The sequence below is a fragment of the Pan paniscus genome, chromosome 1, assembly GCF_029289425.2.
Source record: "Pan paniscus chromosome 1, NHGRI_mPanPan1-v2.0_pri, whole genome shotgun sequence".
NCBI classification, from domain to species: Eukaryota; Metazoa; Chordata; class Mammalia; order Primates; family Hominidae; genus Pan; species Pan paniscus.
This window is the reverse complement of record NC_073249.2, coordinates 37,721,599-37,745,374: the sequence shown is the minus strand read 5'-3', so window position 1 is coordinate 37,745,374 and position 23,776 is coordinate 37,721,599. Positions and strand designations below refer to the sequence as shown.

Sequence of the window (23,776 nt, the reverse complement as noted above, 5' to 3'; positions counted from 1 at the left end):
ATTCATGTCAAGGTGATTCTGTTAGGATTAAAGGTCTGGTAATCAGTTTCTGATTGTGTTTGGATAGTATCATTTGTACTTGATGGAACTATGCTGCCAGCTGTGTAATAATCCTACCTATATAAAGGAGCTATTTCCTCTCATTTATTGTTAACCCTTTAAAACTTGGTCTTCTTTCATTAAGCTAAAAGGACTAGCATTGCCAGGAAAATCTCACAAAGGAAAAGGCACAGCATAGACTGCTAATTTATACTAAAAGTCAGATATATACATATTTAAATATCCATCAAAATCCAAAATAACTTTCCTTCAAGGCTGAGATATGTCCCAACAAGTTTGAGCTTAGATCAGGTTTCTCAAAAGTGGCACTATTGACATTGGGAGCCGATCATAGTCCCAGGAGATACAATTTTTAATGCCATAATCCCGAATGTCATAATCCTGAAGTCCCAAAAGGTCAAAATCCGTAAAGTCTAAAACCTGAAAATCATAATCCTGAAAGAGCAGAATTCCAAAAATGTAATTCCAGAAAATATAATTTAAAAATTCTTTAAAAGATAGTTATTTACTTTTTTTTACATTTACATGTATTTACATTTTTAAAGGGAATTTATTTGAGAAACATATGAAAACACAGAATACTTCATAGGTCACTTTATGCAATAAAATAGGCAATAATAACATACATTTTTGTGCAAGCATAAACATTTATATATACTAATGAAAGTTGCATAATTATATCAGTAATGAACAGACAAGCCATATTCATAAAGAAATAGGTCATAAAAGGGCTGGGCGCAATGGCTCATACCTGTAATCCCAGCCAAGGTGGGAGGATTGCTTGAGCCCATGAGTTCAAGACCATCCTGGGCAACAGAGTGAGACTCCATCACAGGAGGCTGAAGTGGGAGGATTACTTGAGCCTACGAGGCCAAGGCTACATTGAGCTGTGATCACACCACTGCATTCCAGCCTGGGCAACAAAGTGAGACTCTATCTCAAAAAAAAAAAAAAAAAGGAAAGAAAAAAAAAAGAAATAGGTCAAGAAGGGAAATGTAAATGCATATCCCCATGGTTGGTAAATGTGTGCACCCAGCTTTATGCCTTTGGTCATCTGAAATACCATAACAACCTAAGATTCTTTTGATGAGATCTATCAAAAACAGGATGGGTCACTACTGCATATGCAGCCACCTAAAGAGCCAAGATGTTCAAACATTTTGCCTTTCACAAATGCAGATGTACAAAAAGGACACCTCTTCACTTACTGAGGATGCTTCAATGTTTTTATGTACAGGAACAATGCTTACACACAGTCAATGCTGTGACAATGTACTTTCATGGAGTCAAATTTGCAAAAAAACAGAACTTTCTAAGTCTCTACACAAATTATGCCTCCAGTATCAGAAATGATTTGAAGATGAATTATATAGCATAGCAAATTGTAAAAAAGAATGCCAACAATTTTAAATAGTGAAAAAAAACATAAAACAGAAAAAAAAAAACAAGATAATTTGACATACGAAAAAGTGTATTACAGGAATGGATTATGGGCAATTGCATGGAGATAGTCCATAAGAGCTGGCCAACCTCCACAATCATTAACTATATTTTAAAGTCTTGCATCATGAGGAATAGCTGCTTTTTCTCTTTTAGGGCATGGCTCTACTTGGAGAATATGTTCACATTCATTTTCTACATGGTGCTGTTCTTCCTGGCATTCTTCTATGATTCCATATACACTGACATGAGCATTCCCTACTAAATTTCCCTATTTTCTGTGTCATGCTTCTGTGTTGTTTTGGGTACTCAGAAATCTGTTCTGCATGCACTCATTAGGCCACAAATTTGACAGAAACAATACTGGTGATCAAACAGCAACACCATTGTGTATTTTCTTATCCTACCATGTACATATTTATTTTCAAAACAGTCAGTAACTTTGCTGGCGTCTTCAGGCAAATGTGGCTTTAATTCATTAAAAGTTTCTAGAATGTCATCAGCTGGAAGGAATTCCAAGGCAGGCAAATGACACATTTTTTCCCCATCTCTTAATACATACTGTACACAAGGAAACACTCTTCCCCCACCCCCCACCCACCCGCCCTTTAAGAGACAGGGTCTCTCTCTGTCTCCCAGGCTGGAGTACAGTGGCTTGATCACAGCTCACTGCAGCCTCCACCTCCCGGGCTCAGACAATCCTCCTGCCTCAGCCTCCCAAGTAGCTGGGACCACAGGCACACGCCACACCTGGCTAACTTAAAAAAAAAATATTTCTAGAGACAGTGTCTCACTACATTGCCCAGGCTGTTATGAAATTTCTAAGTTCAAGCGATCCTCCCTCCTTGGCCACCACGCCCAGCTGGAAAGTGCATTTTTAAACTGAAGTTTTTTGTTTTGTTTTCAAGGTTACACAGTAATTTATTGAGAGCCTCCTCCCCCTGCCCTTGCAGTCTCTAGGTCACTTTTTCCGCTTGTAGATTTTGCACGCCAGCCCCAGAAAGATGGCTGGGAGCAGCGGCATTGCATACTGTTCAATGAGACCCATAATGTGGCTGTAACTGTCATCCTCATACTGCAAGAACACGGCCAGCAGATCTAGCTCCTCATATAGTGCCTTCTCCTGGACCACCTTCTTGGCCTCCTTCTGCCCATAATTCTCCTTCAGGATCTGGTACTGTTTTGGAGTGGCCCATTGCAGACACTGAACCACCAGCCAGCTGCATTTGTTGTCCTAGATGGCAATGCCAACTTTGTCAGTCACAGTGGAGTCCCCAAAGAGGTCAAAGTGATCATCCTGAATCTTAAAGAACTCTCCCATCTCCAGCAGGATCTTCTTGGCATTGGTGTGTGCCTTCTCACCATCAATGCCTGCCATATGCATGGCTGCAGCTATAGGAAGGTAGAAAGAGTAAAAAACTGTCTTATACTTGACAATTTGTACTTCTTTTCCTTGAATCTGCCAAGATCCACATTGCCCTGGGGGGCTGTGATGGGGTCCAGGGTCTGCCCAATCTCAGTCTGATAGGAACTCTGCAGGAAGAGCTCAATCAGGTTCAGGTAATAGGGCTGCTCCCAACAACAGAGCTTCAGCAGGCAGTAGACACATGCTTCCAGAAGTATAGCATCATTGACGGCATCCAAACCCACGCCCGGCTTCTGATACCAGCAGATCTGTCCCCAGTGGGTGAGGGATGAATCCGTGATGTCATCTACCACGAGGAAGAAAGCTTGCAGCAGTTCCACACGCCAACCCACCGTCAGGGCCCACTGGAAACTATCAGCATCCTGTTTCCTTGGCTCCACCAGCTCCCGGAATGCTAAGCACCGTCAAACCCCGGTGATAACTTGCCTCCGATGGCATTGTACTCCAGGACCTCCTTGAGCCAGGCGATAGCATCTCCTGTCTCTGGGTGCCCCATCTCATCCTCAGTCAGCACCCTAACAATCCGGGAGAAGTGCTGAATGAAATCCTGTTTTTCTTGGGCATAAGCATCTGATTCTTGGTCTCCATTCATTCTGAGGGAGGAGCAAAGGGCTCTATTCCTGGATGCAGGTTCCTGCTTCTAAACTGAAGTTTTTGTCATTGCTGTATCTCATGGCCTATCTACTCATCTAATTTTCTATCAAATGCATTGGGCTGAATGGAAAAAAAACAAACTTTATCGGTAACACTTTGAAATTCACTTTTAGAAGCTTTGATCACACCTAATTCCAAATCTGTTGTTATGGTTTGGGGATTCAATCGAAAGCTATTTTCTTCTGCAAAGTGCAGCAAATCTTCAAATAATTGTTTAAATGACTAGATAAGTTCTAGAATCTTCAGAACCAACAGGGGCATGAATCATGTATAGTTGATAAAAACCAGTGGGGATAGTTTTGAAAGTGCCGTTCACTAGCCAAGATGAAACATGCGGTAGTTTTTCTGTTAGATTTAGTGGTAAATATAAGCAGTCTATCTTCTTCAACAGTCAAATCCCTAACCAAGAACAGTTTGGTTAATGAGTTTTGTTAACACTGGAGGAACCTCAGTATCAGCAAGTGTCTTTGGTTCACAAGGTTGCTCAGCTTGTCGAATTTTATTCTCTGACAAAGGGCATTTTTTGAAGGCAAGCGTGGCACTATTCATGAAGGAGCAGAATTTGTACATAACTGAATAATTTGGCAGGAGAGATTTCTTGTACTTTTCACCTGAAAAGTCACTTTTATGATCTTCAAAACACTAAACATTGAGGAAAGATATTCCCCACCTAGTCTACTGAGACTCACATATTAACCTCCTCTGGAAACACCCTCACAGACACATCTAAAATAATGCTTTACCAGATTTCTAGGGATTCCTTAATCCAGTCAAGTTGACACATAAATCAACAAGTTCACCCCTTATCAACTCGATATCCATCCACATCTCTTAAACCATACTTAATTTCCAAATGAAGACAATAACAAGGTAATAGTTCTGCCTAACATGATGCAATTATCCTGTATACAGCTGAAACGGCACTAATCCCTAACCTCAAATTTGGCTTTCAGGATTTTAACATCCGGGATTTTAATCTTTCAGGATTGTGATTTTGGAAGTTCACACATTAGGGATTCTGATCTTTTGGGATTTAAGACATTAGGGATTTTGGTCTTTCAGGATTTTCGCATTTGAGATTGTATCATTCAGGATTATGATCCAAACCCATTGACATTTTGTTGTCAGCGGCTGTCCTGTGCATTGTAAAATGTTTACAGTGTCCCTGGCCTGTACCCACTAGCAGCCAGTAGCACCCTACCCCAAATCATGACAATCAAAAATGCCCCCAGACATTGCCAAACGTCCCTTGAGGAGCAAAATCACCCTGTTAAGGACCACTGGCTTACACACATGGATTAATGAGATGGGAGGTAAAGCGCCATACAGTTTAGGACTGGAATGCCACTCCCTTGAGCATCAGATCCATGTTTCCTTCTGTACCCTACAATGAAGACCTACAAATCATAAACACAACTCCCATCAACTAAGAGACCAACAAATGCAAGACACATAAATACAGGGAAACTGAAGAATTCTTTTATTTAGTGGGAAAGAAGTAGGTAAATGACAGACAGCTCATATTCTGTTAAACAGAAAAAAAAAAAGAATACAAACATCACAGTGATGAATTTTCACAAAGCTAATAGATTTGAACTACAGAGCAATGGAATATTTATAAGCAAGATGTCATGGTATTAATGATCAAATTGCATCTAACTGGGTTTTCTAAGCTCAAAAACATTTAAAATCTCAGACTTAAAATTTAAATCTAGACATGACAATTGTAAGCATACCACTCAGTCATTTAAAACTATTCGGTGAGTGCTACTCCTCCTGCATAAATATTTTTTTCCTAACATTATTTTTTCTCCCAAGATTTAGAATGTCACATCTCATGTTCCTACTAGTAATCACGCACAGGATTAAAAGCCCAACCAAGAAAGTATTCTTTTTATAATATGTTCTTAAAAGAAGAAAGAAAAATTAAATGTGAACATTTTGTACAATAGTTGCTGAAGAACAGTAAAACCAATTCCAAAATATCATGTGTACTATACAGAAAGGCATGGCTCATGGAACCAAGTATTCAACACTACAGCATTTGAATATCAGTCTTTAAAGGTTGGTAATATTACATCCTGTACACAGCTCTGTGTCTCTCTACCAGGCTAGCGCATGCCCAGGATCTGTCTGCTTTTCAGTTGGTAATTTTTCTCAATATCTGACAGGGCTTGAGCCCGCAGCTGGGCAGCGTGAAGCCTTTTCTTCAGGTCCTTGCACTTGGACTTAGATGTGAGCTGACTCTCAGAATTCTCACTCCTCATGATGTTCTCTTTACTTTCCCCACTGAAATGAACTTTCTTCTTAATTACTGAGGATGGAAGATTAAGAAGTTCTTTAGAAGGAAAAAGAAAAAGGGCTTTGAGTTACTTGAACAGAGTTCAACTCCTTCATACTTATACTTATCAAAAAGTATTTGCTCTTATGGCTCACATTTGAAATCTAGGTGCCTGTTTTATTTTCTCTGGGATAGGAGGTTAGGGGTGTAGGACTAGCAGAAATCAGCCTTTTAATCCACAGCATTGAAAAAATAATATTGGAATGTGCCAAAATTCAAGGAACATAAGTTTTATTCTCTTAACAACCAACAATCAATTTTACTCTTAAACACACTGAGTATTATGGACAACATAAAACTTTTGGAAATCAATGTTATTTATCTCTCTGTCCTTGAAAATAACTGCCATTCTATGCAGAACACCTTACCTACAGAAAAGTATAGAAGCAGAGGTTTTTTTTGTCTTTGCTTTTTTTTTTTTTTTTTAATAGAGAACACCTACAGTTTTGGTTAAATGTTCAAGAACACTTAGTTTAAAGCATCTTAATGGACGAGAAATCTGTTTCCAAAAAATCTAAACAAATTCAGTGTGGAAAAGGTAAATCAAGTAAGAGTAGTAAAAACTGTAAACTATTCTTTACATGGAAAAAATAAATAATAATCATATTTACTTAAAGTGGCAACACTATTAACTGCTGACAGAATTACTGGGGGCTGGAGGCTTACAGATTCTAGAATCCTTTTATTTTTCCTTGGTGTTAAAGGAAATATGTTCGAATATTTACTGAGCTCATAGGATGGGCCACTGTGAACCAAACAAAGGCCCTATTCTAGTAGGAGGAGATAAACCAAACACAAATAAACAAGTACTGGTGGGAAATATTTGATGGTAATACGTGCTATTAGGAAAAATAGCCCTGGAAACAGGGACATGCTGGGTGGTGGGTGTAATGATACAAAGCCTCATACAGCATTTCTGAAGTAAGAAGCCACAGGGCTGTCTGGATGAAGAGTGCTCCAGGCAGAAGAAATAGGAAAGGCTGGCACACAGATGCACTGCCTTCCAAGGGTCCTGTGACTTCCCGCTTCATACGTCGCTTCTGCTTCAAAGCAAACTGGATTGCTTTTAGACCTTATCTCCACTGTTTCAACTCTATCCACCTTCTTATTACCACAAATACCTTTACATTTGTAAGTCAACATTGTCTTACTAATGGCATAGTTTTATTTTGTTTTTGTTTCTGTCTGAGATGGGGTCTTGCCATGTTTTCCAGGCTGGAGTGCAGTGGCTAGTCACAGGTGCAGCTGTAGTGCACTACAGCCTCGGACGCCTCGGCTTAAGTGATCTTCCTGCCTGAGCCCCAGAGTAGCTGGGACTATAGGTGCACCACCACACTTGGCTCTTAATGGGACAGTTTTATAAGAAAGAAAGTGTTTTAAAAACATTTTTAAAATTCTTCCATTAAATAGAAGAATGAATATTTCATCAAGTAAGAAAAGAACAGCTTTAAAAAAAGACACTGCTGCCTGCTGTGATGATTTCAATATACTTGTGATGGCTTCCTCATGTGTGGATTTTATAGCCCAAGGATGGGGAGAGGATATTTCCAACTGCCCTGAGTTCAGAATGGTACCCGCTCCCCACTGCTATGATGCTTATCTTATAGCTCTGATGTGTTCACTACTTTCAGCACTCAATACCCTAAAATGTCTGCTTGCCCCAGTGGATACTTGATTCCTATGGCTCATTTGAAATATTTGCCATGATTCACATATAAGTAGATTCCCATACTTATCTGTGTATCCTGTAAAGTAAAACACATCATCCTTACTTAGCTATTTTCATCTTTTGCTCAAAGACTATCAGGGCAAATGTAAATAAACTCTTTAACCGAAGAGCCATCCCCAACAGGGTCTTAAGTAATTCTCTGCAATGGGTTTGATGCATGAAATTCATCCAGGTAAAATTTTCTCCTCATTTTATCACCTAATCATGATTTAAGTCTATTTTGTCTTTATGGATGACAGTGTGGAATCTATGAAAAGCCAAAATAAATATTTTTATAATATTGAAATGGTAGACTGCAATATTGGGAAAAAAGAAGGTATTTTAACAGAGATGAAGCCAAAGTTTCATATAATCCTTGTTTCATTTACTTCTATCAGTAGTTTCATTTCTTTCCATCACTTATTCACTACAAAGTTATTGTGATCATCAATCTAACTTAAGTAGGGTTTTTTGTCTGTTCCATTTACAAAATGCTGCCAATGCTCACTAAATTGATCACATTACATCTCAATTTATTAAAGATGGGAATAATAGCTTTCATATATGCTGTCCTACATGGAATAAGGGAGTTATAAAAACTCTAAATTTTATTGAAAATTCAGATGCTCGATTTTTGAAACCAACAACTTTTAACAGTTAGTTTGTGTCATAAATCAAGCAAAAAGATGTTTCACAGTTTGCATTTTACATAATCTTAAAGAGTCGATTAAATTAGATTGAGGGTTTCTATAAAATGGAGAATGTTAGACAATGGTTCACTGGTATATACGATAACCACATCTCAGTGCGGCAGAGTGAAGGGACAATGCCACACAAAGGCAGGGCCCTGAGAAAGCTGAATATCTACATACCAGACTTTAAATAAAGAAGGAAATGCAGAGAACATATGTAGATATTAAACAATCAAATTTCAACAAATATGTCTTTCAACTTGAAAGGGTGTTAGCAAAGATCCAAACGTGACAGCCTATTCTGCAGGTGGCTTATCATGCCTTTTAAGCCATGCTTTCTATGAAAAATGAGGCATGGCAATATTAAAATGTTGATTTTTACTTGAAATGCAGTTTATCTCTCTGAAATCTGAAACATACAATAGTTTTGTAAATGCCCTAATTTTTAAAAATAAGTATCGGCCGGGCACGGTGTCTCATGCCTGTAATCCCAGCACATTGGGAGGCCGAGGCAGGCGGATCACGAGGTCAGGAAATCGAGACCATCCTGGCTAACACGGTGAAACCCCGTCTCTACTAAAAATACAAAAATTAGCCGGGCTTGGTGGCAGGCATCTGTAGTCCCAGCTACTTGAGAGGCTGAGGCAGGAGAATGGCGTGAACCCGGGAGGCAGAGCTTGCAGTGAGCCGAGATTGTGCCACTGCACTCCAGCCTGGGCTACAGAGTGAGACTCCATCTCAAAAAAAAAATTTTTTTTAAATGATAATAAAAATAAGTATCAATTACTAAACATGTAGTTTGATAAGGTAAAGAAAATCAAACATGAAATTCTATGACTCACTGCCTCAGGTCTATGAACCCAGGAAATAAATCATTGCTATAACAGAATTTTGTTTCCATTGAAATGCATATATTCAATGAAATCCATCTTAAAATTTGAGATTTGTAAATGAAAAGGGCTACCTAAGCCACTTTGGGAGCAACACTGGTGCACATTTCTTCATTTGTAGCACCAGCTTCTGTTGACCAAGTTGATTCTCATACCTGGATTACTTGCCAGAGACAGGAACTTCCGTTCCTTTAGCAAGCTGTAGTTCTTCAACAGATTTTCTGCTCTAGCCAGTTTGTCCTCTGCTAGTCTCTCACGAACACAAAGCTCCTGTTCTTTCTCTTTAAAAAGAGAATGGAAAAAGAAAAAAAAATTAACAACTGACCTTGACTAAAAAACAATTTACATTTGGCAATCTTATCACTACTAGCATGCCTGATACTGATAAGCAATGTTTGGGGAAAGGATTCTCACTATGCCTCAGTCAACCTGATTATGTTAGTTTTTAATTGAGTGTTTTAGTAGGCTGTATGTTATCTTAGATTTTCTTGAAAGGACTTGTTTAAACAAATACAAAGTTAGCTTCAACCTTTGGTCATCTTTTGTGGGAGTAACTCATTTGGGAAAACAAAAAACTAAAGCTATCTCTGCTCTTCACTGAAGATAAGCAACAGCTAATTTTCAGGGCATGATCTGGCCTCACAGTACAAAAATCTCCTTCTTCTGGTTGAATGACCACACCCAAACAAAAGAAAAAAAAACACAATTCAGTTAGGTGGTAGTTCATAGGATTAGTATTAATAACAAAGGTTACTATTTATTCATGGCCCCAAATTCAGAAAGTATTCAGATTTCAGTTGCTATATGAAATTATGGCTGGGCACAGTGGCTCACACCTGTAATCCCAACACTTTGGGAGGCCGAGGCAGGTGGATCACCTGAGGTCAGGAGTTCAAGACCAGCTGGGTCAACATGGCAAAACCCCATCTCTACTAAAAAATACAAAAATTAGCCAGGCATGGTGGCAGGTGCCTGTAATCCCAGCTACTCAGGAGGCTGAGGCAGGAGAACTGCTTGAACCCGGGAGGTGGAGGTTGCAATGAACCAAGATGGTGCCACTGTACTTCAGCCTGGGCAACGAGAGTGAAATTCCATCTCAAAAAAAAAAAAAGAAAAGAAATTATGAAACACTGGGGAAAGCTATAAGAAAAAGCTTTCTTATTTTTTACAGAGGTTTCCAAGTAAGTATAGGTTGTACCTATACAGTAAGCATATCTCACAGGACTATACAATATTTCATTATTTAAAGCCTGGATTGGGCATAAAGCTGCAGAAGTAAAATCAGGTGAGTCATGAGGGTGACAGGTCACAAATACGACCCCATCTCTCGTCTCCTGATGTTAAAATGAAGAACCTCACTCTGTAGCTACCTTGCATAACCCTAAATGCTTGCTAGTAGCTCTCATCTTGGTGGAGTAGACACACTTTCAATATCAAAACTAAATTAGCATCTAATCAGTTAATACTCATAAGTCAATGTTAATACCCACCAGAGTATTATTTATAGACTTAAAATATCTTGTATCTAGATTCTCTATTGAACTGCCTGAACAGACCAGATGTGGTAGGTCACACCTATAATCCCAGCACTTTGGGAGGTAAGTTGGGAGGATTGCTTGAGCTCAGGAGTTCAAGACCAGCCTGGGTAATATAGTGAGACCCCATCTCATTTTCAAAAATAAAAAGTTAAAAAAAAAAGAAAAGAATTGCCTGAACATATCTCATCTACATACTGTAGGGTTTTAGACCTGGAATTCTGTTGGAGTGGCCATTTCAAAAGACAAAAGTCATGGTTTTTTATTATGGAAAGCAGCAATTTTAAGACCTTCCTTTACAGTGGGAAAACATTAGGGTATTCACAGTAGAGACGAAAAAGAAAAAAGTAACTCTAGAGTAAAATACAAGGCTATCGTATTAGGGCCATCACAGTTAAGGCCCAATAATATATAACTAGCAACTGATCTCAGAGAAAGATGTCCAACATGAAGATGCCAGCAAGCCTGATTATTAAAAAGTCTAAAATACATATTTTGGTTTCTCAAGTATTTTTCAAAAGCTTCTAATAAGATCTGTATGTATAAAATATTCTGCTCAAAGAGATATTCAGACACATCAAAATAACCCACTTGGTAGTTCTCCTTTGCTTTGACCCCCATTCAGACTTACGCTCCAAGCTTTCTTCTCTTGCTTTGAGAGCTCGCTCTCGCTCCTGTAACTGAATTTCCTTCAGTTTCAGCTCACTCAATACAGGGCTGGAATCCTGCGATTTTTCTGGCTCTCCTAATTGTCGCCCTCTTCTCTCAAGATTTCTTCTTTGCTCGTCTGCAACCAAATCTGCTATTAAAGGGTTCTCGAGAATTTCTTCAACAGAAGGTCGATGGTAATCCTGGGGAAAAAAATACTCAGTATTATAGTCAGATTGCATAACAGAATAGTCCTCCTAAGACAGCAGTTAAAATAAAAGGACAAAAATGTGTTTCCAAGACAAAAGAAAGGACTCCTTTATGGCTAGGTCTTAAACACTTGGAAAAATAAGTTCACTGGTGGTTTTAACTCATGAGGTTCTGGGTCCACAAGGTAATGCAGATGTTAACTTACCTTTTTTCCCTTTTCCCCTTTTCACCTTTCTAAGAAGGTTCAATCCCTGAAGATTGGCACATCTTGTGCTGGGGCTTGGTAGCATTGCTAGGGTCTGTTTTAGGGGAAGTACTGCCCTTGCATTTCTAAACTACATTTAGCAAGATACTCTCTCACTGACTCTCAATCCTGTCACTTCATCTGTATCCTTGTCTGTGATCCTACGGCATTTTCCTTCTTCTCTCATGTCAGCCTGATCCCCAGAACATCTCCTTCCCCATTCTATAGCCAGAGTTTTTTCACATAATCTCTTTATTGATTTTCCCTCTGCTTTTTAGCTGTCCTCCCTCCGCCCTCCATCACCCCTCCCCTTCTTCTGGTCTTTAATCTCTCAATTAGAGCTAGAGGCAGAGTAATAAACTCTTATTTCTGGCCCATTCCCTCACTACCTGCCACTGTGAGGTAGGCAAGGACAAGGGGAACGAGATTTTGAATTCTTTTTGCAATCTTTCCTTGCTACCAACCATCTGTTAGCATGACAGAGTGGGAGGAGAAATAAAGAAAGCGCAGAAGGTGGGCCAGCAAGGATGTGCAATTTGCCAAATTTACATATGTTTTCACTTGTGTTAACACAGTAAATTTAGCTAAGAAAGTATATTTAACGTTTCTTCAGTCTCCATTGATCTACAAGAGAGAATATATGCTCCGACACTTAACTGACAGCTAGAAACAGACAATATATCATCTTATCATCTTTACCTTTAAGTTTAACATCCTCGTAATAATTTCATTCAATTCATCAGAGTAACGGTATGGAATTCGCCTGAATTTGCCTTCTCTGATTTTCCCAGCGAGTTCTTTCTGGCTAAAAGCTGTAAATGGAGGCCTAGGATTAAAAAAGAAGAAGAAGACAACGAAGACATTTTCAAATTGTAAAAATGAAAATATACAATAGGAACTAAATCAAAAGCACAGCTTAAGCTCCAGTTTGTATTTAAGTTTCTACTTCTGGGATTTTCTTCTTATAAGTTTCCCAACCTTGGCACTATTGACATTTGAGGTCATATAATTCTTTGTTGTGGGGGGCTGTCCTGTGCATTATAGGTATTTTGTAGCCTCCCTGCCCTCTACCCTCTAGATGCCAGAAGCACTCCCCAGCTGTGATAACTAAAAATTTATCCAAACATCATCAAATGCCCCATAAGAGGCAAATTTGCTTTCCTTATCCCTAGTTGAGAATCACTGCTCTACAGAATAGTTTCAAAGGGAAAAAAAATGAAAAGAAGTACAAAGGAAAAGAATTGGAGCTCTTCCCTGCTCTACAGATCCCCAGACCTCTACCCGAGTCGTTTCATTTCTTCCACATCCTTACAGTAGCTTTAACTTACCTGCCTGACCTATGTGCTCTCCCGTGAGCTAAGTGTCAATCTAATAAGAAAGCGCCTAACCAGCCAAGACCCTTGAACAGTCAAGACCCAGCCTCATGGCTTATAGTTTTAATTTGTGAATAGTTTCTTTTAGCCTGTTCATCTACCTTAATTTTACCCAGGGTACAATTCTTTCAGACTTGAATATACTTTCGTTAGCACAGAGGCTCAAAAAACTGAACCCAGTGAAATGTGACAAACAGTACAAACCTTAGACTAGGAATCTGTCTTCATCATACTTACATTAATGCACATAACTCATACAGCAAGCAGCCCAATGACCAGATATCTGATTTCTCATTGTAGGACATGCGATTCATTTGTTCCTATACAGGGAAAAAGGGTAAGAAAGTGGAAGGTGTTAAGAGTTTATTTTGTTTTGAAACTTAAAAAACACATTAAATTACTCCTGAGATAAAAACAGAACCTCAAAGTTTTTAGCTTATACTTTATCTTGAAATTTATAATGGAAAAAAGGCAATGATCTTGTTCCAATACACTCCATCATACATAATTCATTCACTCATTTTCCATTCACAAATGAAAGTGCTTAGTATAGACTAGGCACTGACAATACAGAGGTGAATATGAGAGACTTCTACTCTCAAGGCAAATTAAGAAACACCATTTTAAAAGAACTAGAGGAAATTTAAGAATAGTCAAAATATGTATCTAGTCCACATTTAAATGGATATAGACATAAATAGCTAATTAAATTATCCATTTATATTTTGTCTTAGTCCACTCCATAAATCACAGTAGTAACTAATATTATCCTTACCTATTTTATTGTTTGCCTTTCTTCCACATCTACAGTAACAACAGCCTACCAGAGCTCCTATTCTCAACAGAGGGAATAGAAGCAATCTCTAGTGGCTGGTTAGTGTTTTAAAGTCCAACTGGTGAGTCTGATGCCACTTTTTGACAATCAGTGCCTTAGGAAAGCTGAACCACTCTAATTACAAGGGCAGGAGGGAAAAGGAACAAAAGAATAGGTTTCAAATTTCCCAAGAACCACTTCTGGATAATTGTCCTTTATGTTAAAAACATTCTATTTGGAATTTGATACAGTGAGAAAATGGTACTGTTCTGGCTATTTTTAGTCAAAACCAAAATCATTAATTTACAAAGTTTTATACTATAGTAAGATCTGTTAATATAATTTATAAATATTTGGAAAATCCTAGAAAGGTGAACTACTAAAATACTAACAAATATTTCTTCATCTTTATCTGTTCAGATGTCATATACTAACACATTAGTGCTATCACAATTGACTTAAACTTTTTAAAAGCCATCAGGCAATATCTAATAACAGCCATAAACATTTACCCCAGCAATTTCATTTTATGAGCTACACTCCAAGGAAATAACCAAAAAGGAAGAAAGAATAATTCATACAAAGATATGCAGAGCAGTACTTCTAAGAATGGTGAAACATGTTGGAAACAAAATATCCAGCAATAGAGGTAATTGGTGAGTGGACTCAGCAAGATATTTCAGGGATAGGCAACAAAAAAATAAAATGTACAAAAAGTTAACGTTGTAAAAACATGCTATCTGAAGTGAGCAAACTTCCTGAGCTCTGATTCTGCATGCACAAGAATCATTTACAGAGCCTCTTAAATGCAAAGTCTAAAATAAAAAGTAAAATATTAAAAAAAAAAAACAGACTTCAAGAACCCACCCAGAGATCGAAATTCACTCGATGGATTTGGGTTTGGGTTTGGGACCCAGAACTCTGCATTTTAAACAAACACTCCAAGTGAGTCTGATGCAGATAACCAGGACCTACACATTGGGAAACAACTCTTGAGGGCAAGGACAAAATCCATTTCATTTTTGTAATCCTTGAGTTTAATGCATCATAGTCATTCCATAAAAGCTTGAACTGAATATGCTTTAATTTGCATGAATGCTCAAAAAATTGAACCCAGTGAGAGATGACAAACGGCGCAAACCTTAGACTAGGAATCTGTCTTCATCATACTTACATTAATGCACATAACTCATGCAGCAAACAAAAACTGATATAGACTTTATTGGTCTGGTGGTCCATGTGGAAAAATATAACAGTATTTTCAATTCTTGGCTACTAGATATTACTAAACAAACAGAAAACTCAATTTCCCTGCTTCAGAATGCTTAACATTAAAAGATGTTTTGGCTGGGCATGGTGGCTCACGCCTGTAATCCCAACACTTTGGGAGGCTGAGGTGAGCAGATCGCTTGAGGTCAGGAGTTCGAGACCAGCCTGGTCAACATGATGAAACCCTGTCTCTACTAAACATACAAAAATTAGCCAGGCATAGTGACATGCACCTGTAGTCCCAGCTATTCTACTTAGGAGGCTGATGCAGGAGAATCCTTTGAACCTGGGAGGCAGAGATTGCAGTGAGCCAAGATCGCACCACTGCACTCCAGCCTGGGCAACAGAGCGAGACTCTGTCTCAAAAACAAACAAACAAGAAAACAAAAATAAAAGATGTTTTAAAAAGTAGCTAAATTCTGAAATACTTACAGGAGACATGTAATAAGGTGTGCCAACAAATGTTTTTGCAAAACTCGTGTCGTGGTTTAATATTCTAGCTAGCCCAAAGTCTCCAAGCTTGACGTTTTGCTTGCCATCCAGGAAAACATTGGCTGGTTTCAGATCCCGATGCAATACGGTATGACCACCATCACTTCGTCTGTGGCATTCCTTCAGGGCCAGAGTCAACTGAGTCATCACTCGAAGAACAAACTCTTCATCTAAGTATTGCCTGAAACCAAAGCAGTTATACAGCATATAACTTCTAAAAAAATCATTGCCAAGATGGGATGATATAAATTATCCAGTGTACAAATAGGGAAATTATTTATTTATTTATTTATATTTTTTGAGACAGGGTCTTACTCTGTCACCCAGGCTGGAATGCAGTGGCACGATCATGGCTCACTGCAGCCTCGACCTCCCAGGCTCAAGCAATCCTCTTGCCTCAGCCTCCCAAGTAGCTTGGACTACAGGCACATGTCACCATACCTGGCTAATTTTTGTAGAAACAGGGTCCCACTATGTTGCCCAGGCTGGTCTTGAAATCCTGGGTTCAAGTGATCCTCCCGCATCGGCCTCCCAAAGTGTTGGGATTACAGGTGTGAGCCACCACACTCAGCCTATAAATTGTTATTTTGATATAAAATATGGGTGTTGATTCACCGGGAATTTTCTGAAGTACTATGGACCTACCAAACAAATACAAGTACACTCTTCCATATTACTGATCCCAAAACAAGATGCTTAAAATAAATGAAACTAGACCAATTTCAGCTTACATTTTTAAAAGATTATGCTTACCTTTCCTTGGTTCCCTTTGTAATTACACTAGCCAGATCCCCTCCTTCACAATATTCCATTACAATGTACAGTGTTGTATTGGTCCGGTCAATAATCCGATCATAGTAACGAACGATGTTTGGATGTTTCAGTTCACGAAGCAAATTCACTTCAGAAACAAGCATCTGTTTCTCAGCTTCTGTCATGGAGCCATAGTCAAGTTCTTTCCAAACTAATATCTGAAATAAGAATTTCCAAGGTATGAATGAACTCATTATGCTCAAAAACAAAGAATGAAAGTTCCAAGATTTAACAAATTACCTCTCTTTTAATTATATCCTACAATCAAGGTCATTATCTAATTTAGTTCAATGAACTTAAGGAGCTGTGAGTTTACTTCCATAATCTTCCTCCAGTTCTAAGCAGTAAATGATGTTGTGGGGAGATAAACGGGAATGAGGCACATGAGGACTCCCCCAACCCCTACCCTCAGTTGATTAGTGGGAAGTTGGCTAAAAGGTACTATAGTCAAAATTGGGGTGAAGGTGGTCAAAGTCCCTGCCCCATTCCACCCCAGTCGTGTTTCCCCAGGATGAGACACCTTGGTAAAGATCCCTCCATCAGCAGCCAGGCAGTTTCCTGTCCAATGTTACTTTCTGTAAAAGTTCTACCTATATACATTGGGAAATATGAATCCAATAATCCTAATAATGGATATTTTGAGGGAGTCTGACTGCAGATACAAAGCTTCGGGTTCTGGTAGTCCTGCCCCTTTCTTGTGCCTGAGAGAGGGCCACTCTTAGAGCTCTAAAAACAGCTCAGGAATTAGTTACGTGTCACCAATGGAAGGTCCTTAGCAAGCCAAAGCAGGAGAAAGAGAGAAATGGGGAGAGAAACGGGAAAAGATGGAAATACATATATCAAAAGAAGCGGTCTCCCATCCTTTAAGCCACCCAGGACAGGCTGTCAGATGCAGACCCAGGAAAGACGGTTTAGTCTTCCGGGCACCCATTTCCTCAGCCCTCTCGGTTCCCTTCGGTGGCGCAGGGCGCTCGCCCCGGGGCGACGAAACCTAAGCAGGGGCAGGCGCAGGGTAGGTCCCACGCTCACCTTGCCATCACTCTTCCTCCGGATCTTCTGGCAGCGGCCGTAGGAGCCTGTGCCAATGGTGTACAACACTTCATAGTCCTCAGCCCGGGAAGGCATGGCCGGCCAGTCGCCAGAGTCGCGCTGCCTCACGCAGGTTGCGCCCCCAAGTGCGGAGCTCCAGGGACCAGGAGCTCCAGGGACCTAGACGGAGAAGCCCCCGAGCAGCACTGACCCGCCACCCCTGCCTTGGGCCCCGTTTAACCGTCGCGGGCCCTGATCTTGCAGTCTATTGGCAGGCGGTGGGCCCGCTTCGCCTCTCTGATTGGCTAAGAAGAACACAACAATACCCTAGGCATTTTGGGAAAAGTGTCACTAGGCAACCGCGTCGGCGTCTGCTTTTAACCTGTGGGAGAACTGGGCGAGCTAAGCCAAACGGAGGGCGGGAGAAAGGAAGCGGCAGCTGGCGCCTCTCGGCAACTCTAACCCTCTGGTAGAGATCGCCAAGGTAACCGAGATCTAAGGACCTCCCCTCAGGCTTCTTTGCACACCGCTTCCACCAGATGCCTTCTGACCTTTGCACTCTGGCCCCTCACACTACCTACTCTCCCCGGCACACGCCTTCCTCGCTCAGGTTCCAGCACCCTGAACCTGGGTGGGGTCACGTTGAGGATATGCTGAGAGCTGAATACAAATTAGAAATACAGACTCCCGGGTGGGCGCGGTGACTCACGCTCGCCCGTAACCCTAGCACTTTGGGAAGCCGAGGTGGGTGGGTCGCTTGAGCCCAGGAGTTCAGACCAGCCTGGGCAACAGGGCAAACCTCGTCTCTACTGAAAATACGAAAATTAGGCCGGGCGCTGTGGCTCACGGCTATAATCCTAGCACTTTGGGAGGCCGAGGCGGTCGGATTGCTTGAGGCCAAGAGTTCAAGACCAGCCTGGCCAACATGGCGAAACCCCGTCTCTACTAAAAATGAAAAAAAAAAAAAAAAAGTAACAGAGCATGGGGTTGCAGGCCTGTAATCCCAGCTTCTTGGGAGGCTGAGGCATGAGGAATTGCTTGAACCCGGGAGGCAGAGGTTACAGTGAGCCGTGCGCCACTGCACTCCAGCCTGGGCGACACAGTGACACCCAGTCTCCAAAAAAAAAAAAAAAGAAGAAATACAGTCGCTCTCCTACCAAGTACTTTACACGTCTTGTCCCGTTTATGTGTGCCAAATACATAATTAACCCTATTGACAATACTTCATTGAACACAGATTCTCTTTTACGCACCCACACAAACCAACGTTCTCAGCTTACCCAGCCAAATGAACAGCCCCATATTTACCGGGGAAGGAGGACTTAGAGGCCTCCATCCAGGGCTTGTTAGAGGAATATGTACATTACCAGAAAGCTAATAATTTGGAAATGCATGAACAGGCCAGTTTTCTTTAAATATCTGTTCAGCAAAGGATTAAAAGACACCTGATTTTCTATTAATAAGAATTTAAAAGCTCTTTATGTAAAAATAAGGGACTTATTACATGCCCTGAATATAACATAAGATAATTGGAATTGCCAACCAGGAGAATTTTTAAATTAACATTCAAGGGCACTGTCTTACCTCAGGGGAATAGGACCAATTTAGGTTTCAAAAGTTATGTAAGGAACTGCAAGTGGCTGTGTTAATTAGCATCATTTTTTTTATTTTTGTGCCTCTTACAGATTGGTATCCATAGAGCTTGCTGTGGTTTGAATGTATCCCCCAAAGTTCATGTGTTGGAAACTTTATTCTTAATGCAAAAGTGTTAAGAGGTGAGACCTTTAAATTGATTGGGTTATGAGGGCTACGCCCTCACGAATGGATTAACGTAATCACAGGAGTGGGTTATCTTGAGAGCCGGTTGGTTATAAAAATGCATTTTGGCTTTCCCTTGCTGTTTCTCTTACCATGTGATGCCTTCCGCTATTTTTTGACCCAGAGAAAAGGCTGCTGCCAGATGCTACCCCTTGATCTTGGACTTCCTAGCTTCCAGAACCGTGAGCCAAATAAACTATTGTTTATAAATTGTCCAGTCTGTGGCATCCTATTATAGCAACATGAAACTGTATAAGACAGAGCCCTGGCCGGGCATGGTGGCTCACACCTGTAATCCCAGCACGTTGGGAGGTCAAGGCGGGTGGATCACGAGGTCAGGAGTTCAAGATCAGCCCGGCCAACATGGTGAACCCCGTCTCTACTAAAAATACAAAAATTAGACGCGATGGCAGGCACCTGTAATCCCAGCTACTCGGGAGGCTGAGGCAGAAGAATCGCTTGAACCCGAGTGGCAGAGGTTGCAGTGAGTGGAGATCACACCATTGCACTCCAGCCTAGGCGACGGAGTGAGACTCCGTCTCAAGAAAAAAAAAAAAGAGCTGTTTGGTTATCCTGCCCCAAATCCAGTCCTGCACCTTCTCTCTGGCCACTTCTGCTTTTGCTCTAAACGCACACTTTCTCAGTTCCTCACCACCACCATCATCTTTGCACCTGTGATTGCATTTGTCTAGAATACTGTCCAACCCACTCCACTCCCTTATCCACTCCAGTCATGTCTGCCCAGAGGACATAACGTGTCCTTCAAGATTCAATTCCAACTTTCTCTCCTGTAATCTGAGAAGCCTCTCTGGCGTACTTGGACAGTCAATCCTCCATCTACAGTGTTCATAGACCACTTTATACATAAATCAAAACTTATCATTATTTGTTTACATGGCTCTCACAGTAGCTGAACTCCGAACTGCTTATAGCCAGCATAAGTCCTGTAATAGAGAAGGCATGCAATAAAGCTTCGTTAAATAAAAATCTGCGAAAGCCCCTTATTAATAATTATGCAAGGATTTTGAGTGGGCGCTCAAGTACTCAATTGCCAAATGCCCCAGCTCTAGGCAGAGACTAAATATCTGGGAAGGAGCCATCCCAAGAGTATGGAATGTGGCTCCTACGCACATATGCTCATTTAACAAGTATTTATTGAGCACTTGCTATGGCCCAGGTATGATAGGTATTGACATGCTGGCTTTTCATTTAAAAAAAGACAGTGGAGCCACAAAGACAATAATAAAGAGTAGCACAGGAGGCTGGGTGTGGTGTCTCATGCCTGTAATCTCAGCCCTTTGGGAGGCCGAGGCAGGCGGATCACCTGAGGTCAGGAGTTCAAGACCAGCGTGGCCAATATGGTGAAACCCCGCCTCTACTAAAAATACAAAAATTAGCTGGGTGTGGCCAATATGGTGAAACCCTGCCTCTACTAAAAATACAAAAATAGCTGGGTGTGGTGGCACGTCTGTAGTCCCAGCTACTTGGGTGGCTGAGGCAGGAGAATCGCTTGAACTTGGGAGGCAGAGTTTGCAGTGAGCCAAGATCGCACTACTACACTCCAGCCTGCACAACAGACCGAGACCCTGTCTCAAAAAAATAAAATAAAATAAAGGCCGGGCACAGTGGCTCAAGCCTGTAATCCCAGCACTTTGGGAGGCCGAAGTGGGCGGATCACGAGGTCGGGAGATCGAGACCATCCTGGCTAACATGGTGAAACCCCGCCTCTACTAAAAATACAAAAAATTAGCTGGGTGTGGTGGCAGGCACCTGCAGTCCCAGTTACTCGGGAGGCTGAGGCAGGAGAATGGCATGAACCCGGGAGGCAGAGCTTGCAGTGAGCCGAGATCGCGCCACTGCACTCCAGCCTGGGCGACAGAGCGAGACTCCGTCTCAAAAAAAAAAAAAAAAAAAAAAAAAGGGGTAGCATAGGAATCACTCACATGACAAACCCTAAAGGTTGGCCAGAGTTAGCCCGCATCATGAGTGAGGGCAGGACAGCCCAGCAGAGACCACTAGACACTAGAATAGAAAGAGACACTGGGAGATGAGAAGCATGTGGGAGTCAAACAGGGACAGGTTACAGGGAACATCCTTTCCCCTATAACTTCTTTCCTTTTTCCTTCATATTCCATCCATTCTTTAAGTCTCAGCTCATGCCCAATTTCTTCTCTGAAATTTTTCCTGATTGACTTCAACCCACTATGATCTATCTTCTAATTACTCTTAAGAGTAATCAACTGTGTTTTTACTCATTTAGAATTATACTAGGCCATATTACTAGCTTCTCATGTGCATGTATCTTATCTGCCTTATTAAATGGAAAATTCATCCTGCAACAAGTATAAATAGAGGCTCAGCCAGGTGCCAGATGCTGAGGATACCACAGTGAATAGGACAGACATATAGTCCTGTAGGTGGAAGAGATGGATGTAACCTAAGTACACAGAGAAACTCCACTGTGACAAATTGTGGCAAGAATTAAGAAGAAAAGAAACGAAGAACTGAGATGATTCCATTTAAACAGAGAAAGAAGATGAGCAACTCTATAAGAGTGGGGCCAACCCTTGAACTTCTCTATAACCACTCTCCCCACACCCATGGTCTAATTCACTGTCTTCACACTTTTCTTGCTAACTGTGCTCATGTTGTCAGTTTTCATTTAAATTTGGTGAAATCTCAAATAAGAGAGTATTTGCACTTGCATTTTCTCCCACAGGCACTCTGTACATGTCCATAGAGACACTGATTACTATTATTATTATTTTTTGAGACAGGGTATCACTCTATGGCCCAGGCTGGAGTGCAGTGGCACGATCACAGCTCACTGCAGTCTCAACCTCCTGGGCTTAAAGCAATCCTCCCACTTCAGCCTCCTGACTTAGCTGGGATCACCGGTGCACACCACCATGCCTAGCCAATTGTTTTAACTTTTTGTAGAGATGAGGTCTCACTAAGTTGCCTAGGCTTATCTTGAACTCCCGGGCTCAAGCCTCTCGGCCTCCCAAAATGCTGAGATTTCAGGCGTGAGCCACCACGCCTGGCCTGATTAATTTTAATTTTAATTTTCTTTTTCTTTTTCTTTTCTTTTTTTTTTTTTGAGATAGAGTCTCACTCTGTCACCCAGGCTGGAGTGCAGTGGCGCCATCTCGGCTCACTGCAACCTCCGCCTCGCGAGTTCAACAGATTCTCCTGCCTCAGCCTCCCGAGTAGTTGGCACTATAGGTGCGGGCCACCATGCCTGGCTAATTTTTGTATTTTTAGTAGAGACAGGGTTTCACCATATTGACCAGGCTGGTCTCAAACTCCTGACCTCAAGTGAACCACCCGCCTCGGCCTCCCAAAGTACTGGGATTACAGGTGTGAGCCACTGCATCCGGCACCTAATTAATGTTTAAAAGAAGCTACTTGAAGATTAATGAGCATCCCAGACTTAATGTGCCAAAAATCAAGTTCCTGATCTTCATCCCAAATTTGTTCTCCTCTCCATCTTCTTAGTCTCCAGTAACTAATGTATCTGATTTTGTTGCTGTTTGTTTGATTTACTGCAGTATTCCCAGCACCTAAAATGTGCCTGGAACAAAGCAGGAACCCAGCACTTGTACATCAAATGAATGGATGAATGAACAAAGCCATACTTCATTGCCCTCAGCTTCGTTTTTTTATGTTGCATTAAAGACCCACTAGAGGGCTGTACATCACTGCATAATAAACGAGGAGCTGGCGCCTGCGCGGCAGCACTACTCCGCCTGTCCCTACAGGAAATCCCCAGATTTGCATGTGTAGGATTTAAAATCAGACAAGACATTTGTGTATAAGTCTTATCTCCACAATTACTTGAAGCAATTTGAAGTCAGGGATTATGGCAATTCTTTTGAGTGATTAAAAAAGATTTCTAGAAAGAAAAAAGGAGAGATTCTTTGTTTATAACAATCAGAAGCTAAGAGATGCTTTTAAAAAAAAGATGCATGACATACTATATGCTCAACAAATAACCACGTTCTAGAACAAAGAATGAGGTGTTAGGCAGACTGTTCTTAACAGCCACATACCACGTGAGATAAACAGGACAAGATGTAGACTGAGAGACAGCTTCAGCTAAATGGCAGGCAGCTGGAGGATATGATGAAAAGAAAGTTATCTTTGAAACCAAACAGTGTTTAGTTAAGAGCTCCATCACATTTTAAAAGGGAATAGTTTTGAATTTATACCCAAGGGTACAAATTAGGGAAAAACATATTTCTTTTCAATATAAGGATAAACTTTCAGACAAAAACAGACATTCATAATTTTCCATGTTTTTTCCTGTTACTTGTAAAT

At 40.8% G+C, this 23,776-nt stretch overlaps 1 protein-coding gene, 1 long non-coding RNA gene and 1 pseudogene across 4 annotated transcripts; 1 reads left to right on the top strand and 2 right to left on the bottom strand.

The window, feature by feature from the left end:
* Window positions 1–518: 518 nt before the first annotated feature.
* Window positions 519–19,129, bottom strand: NEK2 (NIMA related kinase 2). Of its 3 annotated transcripts, none has more exons than XM_008966804.5 (8): window positions 17,639–17,932; window positions 16,550–16,767; window positions 15,737–15,977; window positions 13,459–13,541; window positions 12,548–12,674; window positions 11,378–11,597; window positions 9,367–9,492; window positions 519–993 (listed from the first exon to the last, which is right to left on the bottom strand). In XM_008966804.5, exons 1-8 carry the CDS (start codon window positions 17,732–17,734, stop codon window positions 938–940), a joined length of 1,167 nt encoding a protein of 388 aa, XP_008965052.1. In that variant the 5' UTR covers window positions 17,735–17,932; the 3' UTR covers window positions 519–937. The 3 variants fall into 3 exon arrangements, with proteins under 3 accessions (XP_008965052.1, XP_003814241.1, XP_008965051.1); XM_003814193.5 differs by lacking the exon at window positions 519–993 and adding an exon at window positions 5,038–5,918 and having other exon boundaries at window positions 17,639–19,129; XM_008966803.5 differs by lacking the exon at window positions 519–993 and adding an exon at window positions 5,038–5,894 and having other exon boundaries at window positions 17,639–18,032.
* Window positions 2,128–3,524, bottom strand: LOC100974869 (farnesyl pyrophosphate synthase-like; annotated as a pseudogene).
* LOC106634186 (uncharacterized) lies at window positions 18,015–21,845 on the top strand. Its single transcript, XR_001337541.4, has 3 exons — window positions 18,015–18,122; window positions 19,324–19,413; window positions 19,581–21,845. It is a non-coding gene; the product is annotated as an uncharacterized LOC106634186 (long non-coding RNA).
* The last annotated feature ends 1,931 nt before the right edge of the window (window positions 21,846–23,776 follow it).